At 41.8% G+C, this 13,792-nt stretch overlaps 2 protein-coding genes across 3 annotated transcripts in view; one reads left to right on the top strand and one right to left on the bottom strand.

Annotated features, from left to right (window-relative positions):
* Nucleotides 1-13,792, top strand: part of LOC148098668 (acyl-coenzyme A thioesterase 11-like) — a 175,479-nt gene that overhangs the window by 17,764 nt on the left and 143,923 nt on the right. The gene's annotated exons all lie outside the window — the stretch shown is intronic.
* Nucleotides 1-13,792, bottom strand: part of LOC148098670 (protein NLRC3-like) — a 133,838-nt gene that overhangs the window by 52,924 nt on the left and 67,122 nt on the right. The window contains exons 4-5 of one of the 2 annotated variants that reach the window (XM_087850557.1): nucleotides 5,500-5,546; nucleotides 2,910-5,355 (exon numbers count right to left, since the gene is read on the bottom strand). The exons of the other annotated variant lie outside the window; for it this stretch is intronic. Of the exons in view, the coding sequence (XP_087706683.1) occupies nucleotides 4,799-5,355; nucleotides 5,500-5,546 (604 nt within the window). The 3' untranslated portion in view covers nucleotides 2,910-4,798. Of the gene's footprint in view, nucleotides 1-2,909; nucleotides 5,356-5,499; nucleotides 5,547-13,792 lie in introns of those variants that run through there. 2 annotated transcript variants of the gene reach the window in all.

The following is a 13,792-nucleotide window of genomic DNA, read 5'->3' as shown; positions in this document are numbered from 1 at the left end:
TTTGATTTATTTAGATATTTATTGATGAATGCAAACAAACCCTGACACTGAACCATCGTCGAGCTTTCACAGAACAAACCTGATCACATGACCTGCTGACCCAAACAGTGAAAAGCTCCATGGCAACAACAACAAACAGCCTCACATATGTTAACAGAGGCTGTTAGAAGCACAGAGTCTTTACAGTCTTTCTCCTGTTTGTACACAGATCTCTGCACATCTTCATCACAGTTACTCACAGACGTGCAGAGTGTGTGGATATCAAAGCTAAGTTTCCACCATGTTTGTAGTCTGTACTGGGACTCATGGAGCATCTCTCTATGAGCACTCAGTGCTTTAACCAGTGAGTCCCAGTTTAACCAGCAGCCTTCACACCACACATCACACAGACATGGAAACTTCAAACCCTCAGACTGAAGTCACTGGCAGTCTCTGGCACCAGCGACTGCGCTAACAAACACAGCAAACAGTGAAGGTTTGGTAGAGAAAGCCGGTTGGGTAATACCAAGTACGTGGCGGAGGAGGCGGGGTTACATTACTAGATGATTAAACATTAAACTATTTTGCTGATAATAATTGAAATGATTAAAGAAACTCAAGATAATTCATAATTTTATAAACTGGAATGATGAAATTATATTGGCTGGATCTGATTATTGGGGGGTCATGACCCCCGTAACCCCCCTGGAAATTACGCACCTGGTCCTGAGGTCAAATCCACCATCTTTGTTTCAGTGCTGAGCTTCATGCTCTCCCGTGTTTGTGTGCGTCCTCTCCGGTACTCCGGCTTCCTCCCACAGTCCCAACACATGCAGTTATTGGGGTCAGGTTAACTGTGAGTGGTTGTGTCTCTGTGTTATTCCACCTTAATAAATGACTTCCTGTTAGCATTAAGTGCTTCTGTAGGACTTGTGGAGATCAGAGAAATATTTCACTGCTATTGTTCATGGTCATCATTGCTGGGTCTAAAGTCAGACCCCGCTGATCCCAGAACTTATTCCTGTGAAAGAAAAACAAGGCAACAGCGATCGATCTTTTTACTTGCAAGGGAGGCCTTGTCGGTATCTCAGCTCATTACAAATGACCTCCCCGACCGCCCCCTCTTGCCTCCTTTTATTGACAATGTTCACACAATAAACTTCCCCACGTAACCCCCCTTGGTTACAAAGACAAGGCACTGTGTGTGTGTGTGTGTGTGTGTGTGTATACTGCTGATCAAAGGGTCATATAACATAAAAGCACAGGAACATCCTTGGTCATAAAGAGGGTAGTCTCCCCCACACCCTAGATAACACAGTGAAGCCATACAAAGGGGAGCAAGTTTACCAACATCAAACAGACCTTCACAAGGATGTTCCTGTGATTAAAAACACTACTGCCCCCCTCCCAGAATCTTAAGGATCTGGGGAGGGGAGGACAGAAAGAATTCCTTAAAACAATGTACAAATGGTAACATAAAAATGACAAACATTTAACAATTCACCTTAACAATCATCATTACCATTGCATTAATAACATTAATAACATAATCTACAGCATTGATATTGTATTCAGATGTTTAAACATATTGGCACCCAATTAACTTTTATTACAGGTGCAGTTATAACCACTTTAAACTGTTGAGTTAAATCTATAATCTTAAATGTTTATATGCAGATTACATTGCATTATAAAAGAAAGGCTTAACTCTGAGTACACTCTGTGCCAAAGTAGACAGGAAGCGCAGGCTTTTGCAGAGCGTGCTTGTGAAAGTGAAACTAAAAAGAGTCTAAGTGTGAGTTACTTTGAGGAGCTGTTGGGAGGATGCTATTTGAATAACCAGGTTATTCATTGTTATCTTTTATTCATTTATATCCTTTTTATTAAGCTTTGAGTAGTGGCATTCATTTACAGCATTTATTCAATATATTACATATATATAGTTTTAGTAAACTGCTACACATCTGAGGGTGGCCTCTGTCTGGTTGTGAGCGTTAGTGGGTGAGAGGTGACACAGAGTGAGGTCAGGACACACACACACACACACACACACACACACACACACACACACACACACACACACACACTGTAGGTAGGCTTATGTTCTAGGTGAGAGTTCAGATATATTTTGTTTGTAACTGCATTTTTGTGCGTGCAGAATTGCTAGTTTGTTGCAGAGCATGACCCGAGGTTTTGGAGAAGCGAGAGCGAGATGAGCTACCAGAAGCACCTGTCACGGAGGCGAAGAAGATGCTCTTTTAAACTTTGTTAAAGTCGTTAACAGAACGTTTGTGGTTTTGAAGCTTATGCATATATTGTATCTGTTTGACGTATGAGGGGGCGTCATGAAAATAAACCTGATGGTATAAAACATCTGCTTGTGTATTGCTAGGCAGAGATCGATGCTGATTGTGTAACAGTGTTCATCTCTCACCGCGTGTGTGCATTAAAATCCTCGTTTGACCTAACCCTCCTGGATCAGCGTTGTTTGTGTCCCTTCTCAGTATCTGAACAACAGACTGATGCCATTTTCATGGTTGGATCATTTAAATGAAGCTGGACTCAGATGCAGTAAATAAGTTGATTGATCGTTAATTAATAAAGCTGGTCAAACACATCACGTGGACACATGTGATTGTGTATTGTAGTATTGATCCCAATGCTGGTATTAGTACTGGATCAATAACACTGGATGGATGCGTTCAGCATGGAGCCCCTGAGCTGTGTTACAGACAAACATGAAAACTGACAGGTCTGTGTCATTCACAGTCTGTAACACTTCTAAACAACAGAGGCTGACCCAAGTGCCTCAGAGCCAGGCACGCTCACATCACAGCTCTCTAAATAAGCTAGTTTCAAAATAAGAGCTGAAAGCTGTGTTTGGTTGTGTTAGCTTATTATTGTGGAGACTAACATTCAGTGACCATGTGTTCAGACTCATAATGATTCCTCTCAGAAATCCTGATCTTTGTATTTACTGTGTGTTGGATCAATAACTGAGATTCATCGTATCACACAGCTGTGCTGCTGCTGCTGGTGATGTCAGCACATCTGGAACAATACGAGGTATCTGCTACCAGACTGAGCAGGACGTGAGACCTGTGGACTGTTTAAAGCTGTCCCTCCACAGCTCACTCAGACCTGATCCACACCTCAGTGATATTCTCTGACTTCCTCAGTAGAGACAGAAACCATTCAGATCTGGGACGATCAGCTGACTGATGATGTCACACAGACTGTGTTTTTCAGGAACAGTGATTCTGATGTGAGCCTGCTAGCTGACAGCAGACCTGATGAAACCACATGTTCACATCTGTGAGGACAGACTGGACTCTTTGACTGCACCTTGGTTCTCCTCAGAGGTCTGTACAGGAGCATGTCCACCCCCACTGAAGATCTCAGTCACTGTGAAACATAGAAAGCTGCTTGTGTAGCCTCTGCCTCACATGTAGATACAGCTACAGGTTTCTCTGTCAGTCAGACTGAAACAGTGTCCTGATGCTGCATCATTCAGCTCTGTGCCCCAGTCAGCATCACTGTGAGCTACCAGTGTCAGTGTTTCTGCCCTTTTCCTGTAACACTACACTCAGCACAGGCTCAGCTGCTATCCAGTGTTGGACTTTGGCTTCAGCTGCTGTGATAGATCCTCTAACATAGATCAGCTCTGCTACATGTTGTTAGATAAGTGCAGCTGCCTGTCATGTCCTGATGTTTCTCTGGCTCAGCAGCTTCTCCATCAGAGGTTCACATGGAGCTGATCCAGTATCTCCAGTAACTGTGTTCTGTGCCTCACTGGTTCATCCTTCTGTCTGTGTGACGTCAGTCAGATGTTGAAGTTAAACTCTGTAATCTTCACTGTGTCACAGAGTTCAGTGAGTCCCGTTATTCACAGTATCAATCAGATCATCAGAGAACAGCTGATCAGCAATCAGTGGTGCCAACAGCACCTCCTGTGGTGAGAGGATGCAATAATGCAATGTAGCATTTTTACACTCAACACTTCCAGTCATGGAAACTGTCTGTTGGATCTGTTTGACGTTGCTTTCTTGTGTTGCTTTCTTGGTTAGAGTTCCTCACAAATGTCCAGATTATTCTTCTAATGAGGCGTCGACCATGTTTTCAGTTCTTTGGAAGAAAACATCGCCCTTTGCCATCCTTACTTTTCTTTGACTTCTTCAAATGCAGCTGAACTCCAGCTGGTATTTTATTGGACTTTGCAGCTGTTTCTGGTCATCGGTTCATTCCTGCAAACCTCTGAACCTGAACAACAATGATGCTGCATTGCTGGCTGATCCCAAAAGGTTGATTCTGTTCATCTGGACGTTTTCACAAACGTTTGCTCACTGATCAGGTGACTTCTTCAGTCTCAGCTGACTGCAGCTTTACAACCTTACAAACAGCACATTTGCACAATGACTGAAACCAGCAGCACCTGATATATATGATACTAATATAATACATATACATATATAATCCATACTAATGATGAAGGAACTGAGCTCACAGTCCATTGTTCATTCAGTGAACTACTCAGTTTATTTTGGGCCTCAGAAATGCTCACTCTGTTTGTACATCACTGTCAGCAATAGACTCATTCTGCTGTGTGGACAGGAACACATGTGACATCACTTCCTGTTTGTTTGTGACTGAAGAGGAAGAAGTTTACAAGGAATCATTTAGAAGAGTTTCAAACATCAACTGATTGAATCCATGAATCTGAAAACGTGTTTGTGAGTGAAAGAGACAGACTTGTACAGACTGAACTATCTGTTCAACAGTCAGAGTGTTTCTGTAACAGGAGACACTCTTTACACCCCACTCAGCACAGGGACACTGAGGCACCAGGATAGAAGTAAAACCCAGGATAAAGAGTTTGAGTGAATGTGGTGTTGAAGGTGTGGAGGTGGATCAGAGTGTCAGAGGAGACTCTGTAGAAGGACAGAGTGCCAGCAGGACAGTCCACATACACTGCTGCTCTGTTAAAGACAGGGAAGGAGAAGAAGGAGGAGGAGGAGGAGGAGGAGGAGGAGATGGATGTGTCTCTGTTATTGTGCCTGACAAACTCAGGACCATTATCAGAGCAGCACAGACTCCAGGACTGATCATTCCATCCAAACAAACAGTCAACACTGTCTCCTTTCCTTCTGATGCTTCTGTAACTCACTGATATAAAAACCTCTCCTCTCCACTCGACCTCCCAGTAACAGCGACCAGTCAGACCATCTCTACACAGCAGCTGAGGATTAAAACCATCAAATCTGTCTGGATGATCAGGATATGACTGAACCTCCTTCACACGTGTCACCTTCCTGTTGTTGTCAGACAGTTGGAGCTTTGTGTTCACTGTGTTTGTGTCGATTGTGAGTTGACAGGAATCTGATGGAGAGAACAAACACAATCCAGCTGCAGTTATTGATCCATCATCTGTTCATTGACACTTTGATGATGACTCCTGACATGATGAAGATGGTTGAATGTGTGCTGCTTTGTTTTCGTGAATCCCATTAAAAACACACTTACACTTCCTCAGACCTGGTCTCAACCATCGGACTCCAGCAGGCTCCACCCTGAAAGGAGGAGGGGGGTCAGAGCAGCACAGTCAGCATGCACACATGGACATTACATGGCTCTCATACACACACTGTTACACACTGAGCTCAAAGCTCGGCTCCACTGTTTTATTCAAAGAAATCTACATTTATTTATCAGCACATTTAAAAACAGGTTGAGCCAAAGTGCTGCACAGAGTAGAGATAAAATAGGAAACATACACAGTAATTACTATAAAGACTCGTCAGAATTGAAAGTTACAGAGTACAAATGTGTTTCCAACCGGGTTTTAAAAATGTCGCGTGTTGGTGACGACCTGATGTGAAGGGCAACTGTTCCAGAGTTTGGCTGCAGCGATCGATAAAGCTTTTCCGCTTATGCTAACAATGTTTTTTCTTACTTTTAAACAATACGCCATTAGTGGCTAATTCTAATTTTAGATGAAAAAGCATTAACAGCTAATGTTCATACTGTTTGCTTTGTAAGAATGACAGCAGCTAATGATACAAAGTCTATCGTTATCAACTAATGCTAATTTGATGTGAATTAGCATTATCCAATAATGGTAACTCTTTTCCTCTGCATTATAACAATGTCAGGAGTTAATGCTAAGTAGGCTGCCATTAATGGCTGACTAATTAGGGGTGAATAATTAGCAGCAAATGCTAATACCGCTTTCTCTTTCCTTATAACAATATGAGCAGCTAATGCTAATTTGATGTAAATTGGCATTATATTAGGGAGTAATTTGAGGTGAATGTGTTATAATGATGTGAGACGTTAATATTGTTCTCAAACAACAGAATGAGAATGAAATATTGATTCTAACAGGGCCCATAAACAGCATTAGCTTATCAGCATTAGCTTATCAGAGTTTCTATCATGCTCACACAAATCCATAGCAGAGCAAAGTGGCCTACTTAGCAATAGCTGCTCAAGTTGTAGAAAGCAAGGGAAAAGAGTGTTAGCATTAGCTGCTAAATGTCCACTTGAGAACAAATTTATTGAATGTGAATGTAGAGTTTCCAGTATTTAAGCTTTCATTTCCAAATGTTAGCTGCTCCTGTCTGCCTCTTTGTTACACACACAGACTGAAATGATTCACAGCCTTCTTTCATCCTTCTGTCACTATCACTGCGGACATACAGCATGGGAAACATACACATGGCTGACACTTTATTAGGTACACAGTGACCACTATCTCAGGTAAACCGGTGACCTAAATGTTCCTGCAAACAGACTACTGGGAGACCCCCTACATAAATATCCATGTACTATCCAGTTAGACTAGTGTGTCTGTCCCTAAAAATATTCCTGCATGTGTGATTGTTCATGTCTCATCTACAGGAAACAAACAGGAAGTGAGTGAAGGACACAGGAAATGTTTCCAGCTCTTCCTCCTCTATCAGACATTCTCTCCATACCTGAGAGTGTCTAGTCTACAGCCTGGATCCTTCAGTCCAGACGACAGCAGCTTCAGTCCTGTATCACCTGGATGATTGTAGCTCAGGTCCAGCTCTCTCAGATGGGAGGGGTTGGAGCTCAGAGCTGAGGCCAGAGAAGTACAGCCTTCCTCTGTGATCAGACAGCCTGACAGACTGCAGACACACAAAACATCTCAAGCTGTTTAACAGTGTAAGGTGACAGCCTCCAATATTAGAGAGAAAGCCCCAACCATCAGACAATCCACTGTGAGCAGCACTTGGTGATGGTGGGAAGAAGAACTCCCTTTGACACAAAGATCCTCCCAGTGAAAACAGGCTCCAGGAGGAGTATCTACCATGACTGGTTGCAGGGTGAGGGGAAAGAGAAGAGATGAGCTCAGAGAGACAAGAACAAAACACAAACTAAGGAGAGAGAAGACAAAAGTTAAGGACATGCAGTAGTGACATATAAAAGCATCAGGAGTGAAAAGAGGGGAGTGAAGAAGAAAGCAGAGCATCATGGGAAGTCCACCAACAGCCTGAGCCTATAGCAGCATAACTAAGGGATGGTTCAGGGTCACCTGATCCAGCTCGAACTATAAGCTTTATCAAAAAGGAAAGTTTGAAGCTGATCTTCAAAGTAAAGAGTGTCTGTCTCCTAAACTCAAACTGGGAGCTCCTTCCACACCCAGTCCAACATAGCCAGGCTTTCTTTGCTGCTTTGACAAAACCTCAAATCCCAGTCAGAGATGATGAGCATCATCACAGTGATGATCATTTCTCTGTAACCCAGGCTTTCTGCTTCAGGATCTGTGCACGCTCACAGAACAAGGAGACCTTTAAACATCATTTCACTAAATGGATGGACTGAGCTCAGCCTACAGATGAACTGGTGCCAGAGATCATAAAGAACATCAAACAGTCAAATTCAACACTTTTAATGGAAATATGAGATTAATGCTGCAGACAATCATGAACCTGCTGAATTCATGAACATCAAGAATGCAGCGAGTGGTAAAATAAAGATTTGATATCAGTGTGCTCAGTGTTACTGTCTATTCCTAACATATTCCTAACATGATAGCTGCACTTTAGAGCTCTAAAACTGGAACTGACACATATTTACACTCTACGTGTTACTCAGTACATTCAGTTCTGACACTCGCCCACAGTCCAACAAAGGAAACATGGAGATCACATCAGTTTGTCACCAAAGTCTAATTATTAGTGCAAGTTAATCTGTTATTATCTCATTATAATAACAGATGAGATAATAACAGATTAACTTGCAATTGTTGGTTTTAACTGATTAAGACCAACAATTATTTTAATCACAGTTTTTAAAATCATGATTATTGTGAAAGTGCTCACTGGCTCTGAATATAAAAGCCATGGGTCACAGGAGGGATGTTGACCAGTGCTGGCTTGAAATGGGCGTCATTATGCATCTCAGCCAATGAGAGCATTGAGGGTGGGCCTAATACTACTGCAGCACTCACATGACCCAGGACAGTAAGAAAGGGGCGGGGACAGAAACATGGAGACAGGTACAGATCTTTGACATGTTCATTTTAAACTGTTCCAGGAGGCAGTGTTGATAACTGAAGTTATCTGGAAGCAAAGTTGAGTTTTTTGTCGTCGGAGTACTTCATGTCTGAAGTATCACTTAAATGCATTACACGCTGTTGATGGCAGCAAACAAACCACACAAAAAAACAGAGGTGGGAGGCTTGGGCAGACTACGTTGGATCAGCTTGTGGGAGGAGTCTAGATAAACCAAAGAAAGACAAGCTAACAAACGCCACAGTGAAGTGAGTAGCTACAAATTGCAGGCTAATTAGTGTTGTTGAAGAAGTGGGTCTGAGGAACGTTCTTAGGATCAACAAATGACGGCATGTATGAGCCTCAAGACGCACCATCACAAGAAGAACACATGAGCTGTAGAAAAAGGAGAGACTACGAAAGCCACGGCGTTACACCGTGCACCAGCTGTTGGTCTCTCTGGAGACTACTGGGTGTGGCTGGGTAACCATGGTTACCTGGGAGTTACAGTACATGATATTAATGAAGAGTGGGAGCTGCGTTCTATAGCAAACAATTTGTTATGAGGTAATCAACTGATCTTAGTTTAACCGGAAGCCCTTCACAATAATTGCAAAGTCTTTATTTTGTACAACTACCATCAGTTCGTCTGTGCTGATGGTAACTTAAAGTCACACTAATGCCATTTAGTTTGTATATCGTGTAAGTAGTAGAAGTATACTACAGTACTCTGATCACTGATAGGATAGATTTATGTAGATATACACCTTTGTGTTTAACATTACTGCATTGTAGTACTGTGATCTTTGTCCTTATATATGGTTATGTTAGCTATACTGACGTATGCATATAACTGGATATGTATCTTATCTATTCATCTTGTTTGTCATGTATTTGTATTGTGTACTTCCTGTTTGTAAGAAACCACACACGTGATCACACCCACAAGAATCAATCAGTGAAAGAATAAAGTGCTTCAAACCGAACCTTAAACTCCTTATTCTACACGCTGGGATCATTTGGCCTTCAGTGGTGTTCTGGCTGACACACCGGAGTGACCGGAGTGCTAAAGAGTGAATCAGACACACCAGTGTCATCCCTGATATCTCCACTACATTTAATCGTCCTTCAGCTTGTGGCTGCAGTTAGCTGGTGTGCTAGTTAGCCAGTGTGCTATTTAGCCGCTGTGCTAGTTAGCCAGTTCGCTAGTCAGCTGGTGTGCTAGTTAGCCGGTTCGCTAGTTTGCCGGTTCGCTAGTTAGCCGGTTCGCTAGTCAGCTGGTCTGCTAGTCAGCTGGTGTGCTAGTTAGCCGGTTCGCTAGTTTGCCGGTTCGCTAGTTCGCCAATTCACTAGTAAGCTGGTCTGCTAGTCAGCTGGTGTGCTAGTTAGCCGGTCTGACAAACAGGTCTCTCTAAACTGTGTGAGCAGCTTTCGTGGCTGCTCTGTGTTACTCTCTAGCCTCTATTTAACTCAGTCCTCTCAGTATTTTCCTCCTTACGAACTAGAAAACCTTCTTTTTCAGCTTCTCCACACCTGAGCTGTGGCTAAGCTACCAGCATGCAGGTCCGGTGTGTCTCACTCAACAGTTACACTCGTCACCCAGACTAACAATACTCCACATGTTCACCACTGGGAGGTGCTAAAAGACCACATACAGTGAGATTATCACTAAATGTCTGCTGTGTCTGACAGTGACTTGGGTTTTTACTAACTGGCTACATGAGCACAATTAGCTGCAGTTCCATCTTTGTAAAAGAGACTCAGCATTAGAACCAAACAGAAACATTTCTACTTTTTCTACAGCACCAGCTGAATGCATGGAGCCTAAACTCCAGTGACAATGAGACACATACAGTGTGACTGCTGTGACTTTACAGCTGGGCCTCATTCACTGACATTAGTCGGATATGACTGAATCTATATCACACTTAAAGCTTTCTGTAAATGAAAGAATCAGTGAAAACAAGGCACTTCAGTCAATTTTAAACACAAACTCTGAACTTATAACCTGATCGAGACCAGGTTATAGGTTCAGCATCAGTAACCATGGTGATGTAGCCACCCAGATAGCGAGGAGACATTGAACAGATGTTGATTTTCCATCTGAACCATCAGAATCGTCAGGGTTGAAATGTCAACACAAAACCAATGTTGAAACAACATTGAAATACTGATGAAACCTGACACTGACATTGAAATAACATTGATTCACTGTTGTTCTGTCATCGTTGATTGTTGATCTATTTATAGTTGACAAGGTGACAACAATCACGTTGAAAAACCATTGATTTATGGTTGAGCGGAAATTAAAGCTGCTACCACTTGGACTATTCCATAGCCCCCCCTCTCACAGTGGTACATCCCTTCAGGTAACCATTGTCTTGTACAGTAGAGCGGGACATTGGATTTACTCTCAGCGGAATTGACCGGAGAAGGCATCAGTTCATGCACTGCACTGGCCTGCACCACGATTAATATAAGGTAAGAATGAATGACTTTTGTTCTATTCGTTATTTCCACGGTTGCATTTGAATAACAGTAAAAAACAAACAAACTTGTAAATGTAAAGTTTCGTTCAAAATGTGGGAGCCCAAAATTGTGTCTACTTTCATCTTACAATCCGGCAACAAATAAATTGCACTGCGAACAAAGTCAACAAAGAAAACATTTTCGTTTCATACTTTTCCGTTATATTCCCTTACAAAGCTAGCTTTAACGCTTCGAGGGTTCCTTTGTTCTTGCCGTCGCCTCGGCGCTTGACCCAGACTTTCGCTCTGTAGTTGCTTTTTAGCATAGTACTACAAAAAATTGTAAATCTGTGATATATGATTGATAAACGTAAAGGTAACTGTACAGATGTGTTCAATGACTTTGTTACTTTTAATGATTGGAGAGCACCTGCTTCGATTCGCACTCAATTCAAACTTTACGTTGCACGCTCACCTAACTTTACGTTGCACGCTCACCTAACTTTACGTTGCACGCTCACCTACCTTGCGTTTGCACCTTTTGTCCACACGTAAACTGCGTTTTATTATTTATTTATTAGTTTTTCGCCTCTCACTGCTTAAGCCATTAATCTTTCTGGAATTGTTTTTTTAAACAGATGCGACCTCACAAAAGATATTAGCTATGCTGTCAGACCTGACGACAGCTTTTAACGAACTCTGTGAGGAGGTCAGAGCCATCTGCCATCCCTGCTGCAATGAATCGGTAGATGCTGGGGTACTGCCTCTGGATTTGCCCTTGCACAACATTGAGGAGCTAAACAATGCAGAGGCAGCTCTTCAATCATAAGAGGCAAATAAGGCAATGGTAAGTATATAAAGGTTATGTACACTTTGTAACTATAAAGTGTAATAGCTGTCAGATGTGATTTAAATACATAACAACGGCCTGTTGATTAAACACACAAGCACTTGCATACACATTTAAGACATGAGACACGCTAATTCCATCTCTTAAAATGTGTCTATAGGTGAGACGCTTTGCCTTGATTGGAGGGACCACACTGGAGGTGCGAGTCCGCCGTGTAATGGCTTATGCCATTACAAACGAGCTGGCCTCGGTACTCAACTGGGCAGGGAAAAAAACCAAGGACCAGACAAAGCAAAAAATGGCATTTAAAGATACAGCGCTCTGCAAATGCATATATGGTGGTAAGTTTTACAGTTTTTTTGCTATATTACTTTGTCTTTCTTAATAACAAGACTTTCATGTCCGGTTAATCTGGAGATGGAGTCTTTGGTCTTTGGCTTGTTTAATCCTTGTAGTTGTAGTTGTACAGCCCGAGGACCCCATGTTTATTTTGTTTTAAAGGATACACGGCACACCATGCTAAGACTTATCACTTTTTCCGCTCATAGCTCTTTGGGAATCAAACGTGGCAGTTTGGAGATTTACGCCTGGTGACTTTCATGTTTATCAGCCTAGGAGTTTACATACTTTCTCCCCGCTGAAGACAGTTAACAAGAGCTTATTCATGTGCTCTAATTCACTTTTTTTGTTTGTGTGTGTGTATTTTTTTCCTAGATGGCCTGACGCAGCAGTTAGGGGCAAACTCTATGTCCGAGTTTGTCTTTGCACAAGCAGTGCAGAAATGGCTCCGATACGCCCCAGATCGTATGGGTATGGGTGGTGCAGAACGCACATCATGCATCCCTATCCCAGAGTAAAAAATTACAAACTTCTGTGAAACATATAAATGTAAATAGGAAACTGTCTTTTAATAAAGTATTTAGCAAACGAAACATGCCTATTGACCTTTTTTTGTTTATTTTTTTTTCTCTGTTACATCACATGCAATGCTTTCTTATTTTAGGATATTAATAATGACATGATACATTGTGAGACATTTGTTGTTGTTTTTTTTATAAAGGGTGTCCAATTTGAGGAATAAGTACAATTATGTGTTTAGGTGGTTTAAGTATTGATGGAAACATGCAGTAGTTTAGTATTGGTTAAAATACCTATAAAGAAAGGTAGATTTCCAGTCATGATTTAACTGTTGTTTTAATAAAAAGCAACTGTGCGAAAGAGGTGGAAAATCAACACCATAGCTCAACAGTGTTTCAATATCAGAATCTGACATTGTTTCAATGTCAGGTTTCAACATTGATTCAACATCAAAACCTGACGTTGTTTCAACATTAAAAAAGGGTGCAAGAGTGACGTTAGGTCAACGTCACACTTCAACGTTGGTTCAATGACGTCGCCTGATATTGACTCAACGTTGTTTCAATGTTTCCTTGCTATCTGGGCAGGTAAACACAGAGCTAGGACAGAGACAGACAAACATTTATGCTCACAATCACTCCAGTTAACCCAGCATGCATGTTTTTGGACTGCGGGGGGAAGCAGAGAACCTGAAGACAACCTACACAGGCCACACTATCACCCTTATTTACAGAATTATAATTTAATTAGGTGATAAAATAAATAAAATAAATATTTTAATAAAAAAAATATTCATAAATGAAATATTATTCAAGTAAGTAAGTAAAATATGTTTATATAGCACATAATCTCGTTTGTATAGAAATGTCTTCAGCTGCTTTGTGAAAGAGTCAGTGGAGTCTAGACAGCGTAAAGACAACAGCAGGGAGTTCCACAGCCTCGGTGCCTGAAAAGCTCGATCCCCGCGTGTGTCCGTGGGACCAACAGTGACCTCTGATCTAAAGACCTAAGTGCTCAGGATGAAGCATGAGGTTTCAACAGGTCAGAGATGCACTGAGGAGCTTCACCATGTACAGCTCTAAAAGTTATGACTAAATGTTAAAATGAACCCTAAAATTTAG

Source organism: Neolamprologus brichardi, chromosome 14 (assembly GCF_056152115.1).
Source record: "Neolamprologus brichardi isolate AB-2024 chromosome 14, ASM5615211v1, whole genome shotgun sequence".
In the NCBI taxonomy this organism is placed as follows: Eukaryota; Metazoa; Chordata; class Actinopteri; order Cichliformes; family Cichlidae; genus Neolamprologus; species Neolamprologus brichardi.
The sequence above is the reverse complement of the archived record's forward strand: the minus strand, read 5'-3'. Positions and strand labels throughout refer to the sequence as shown.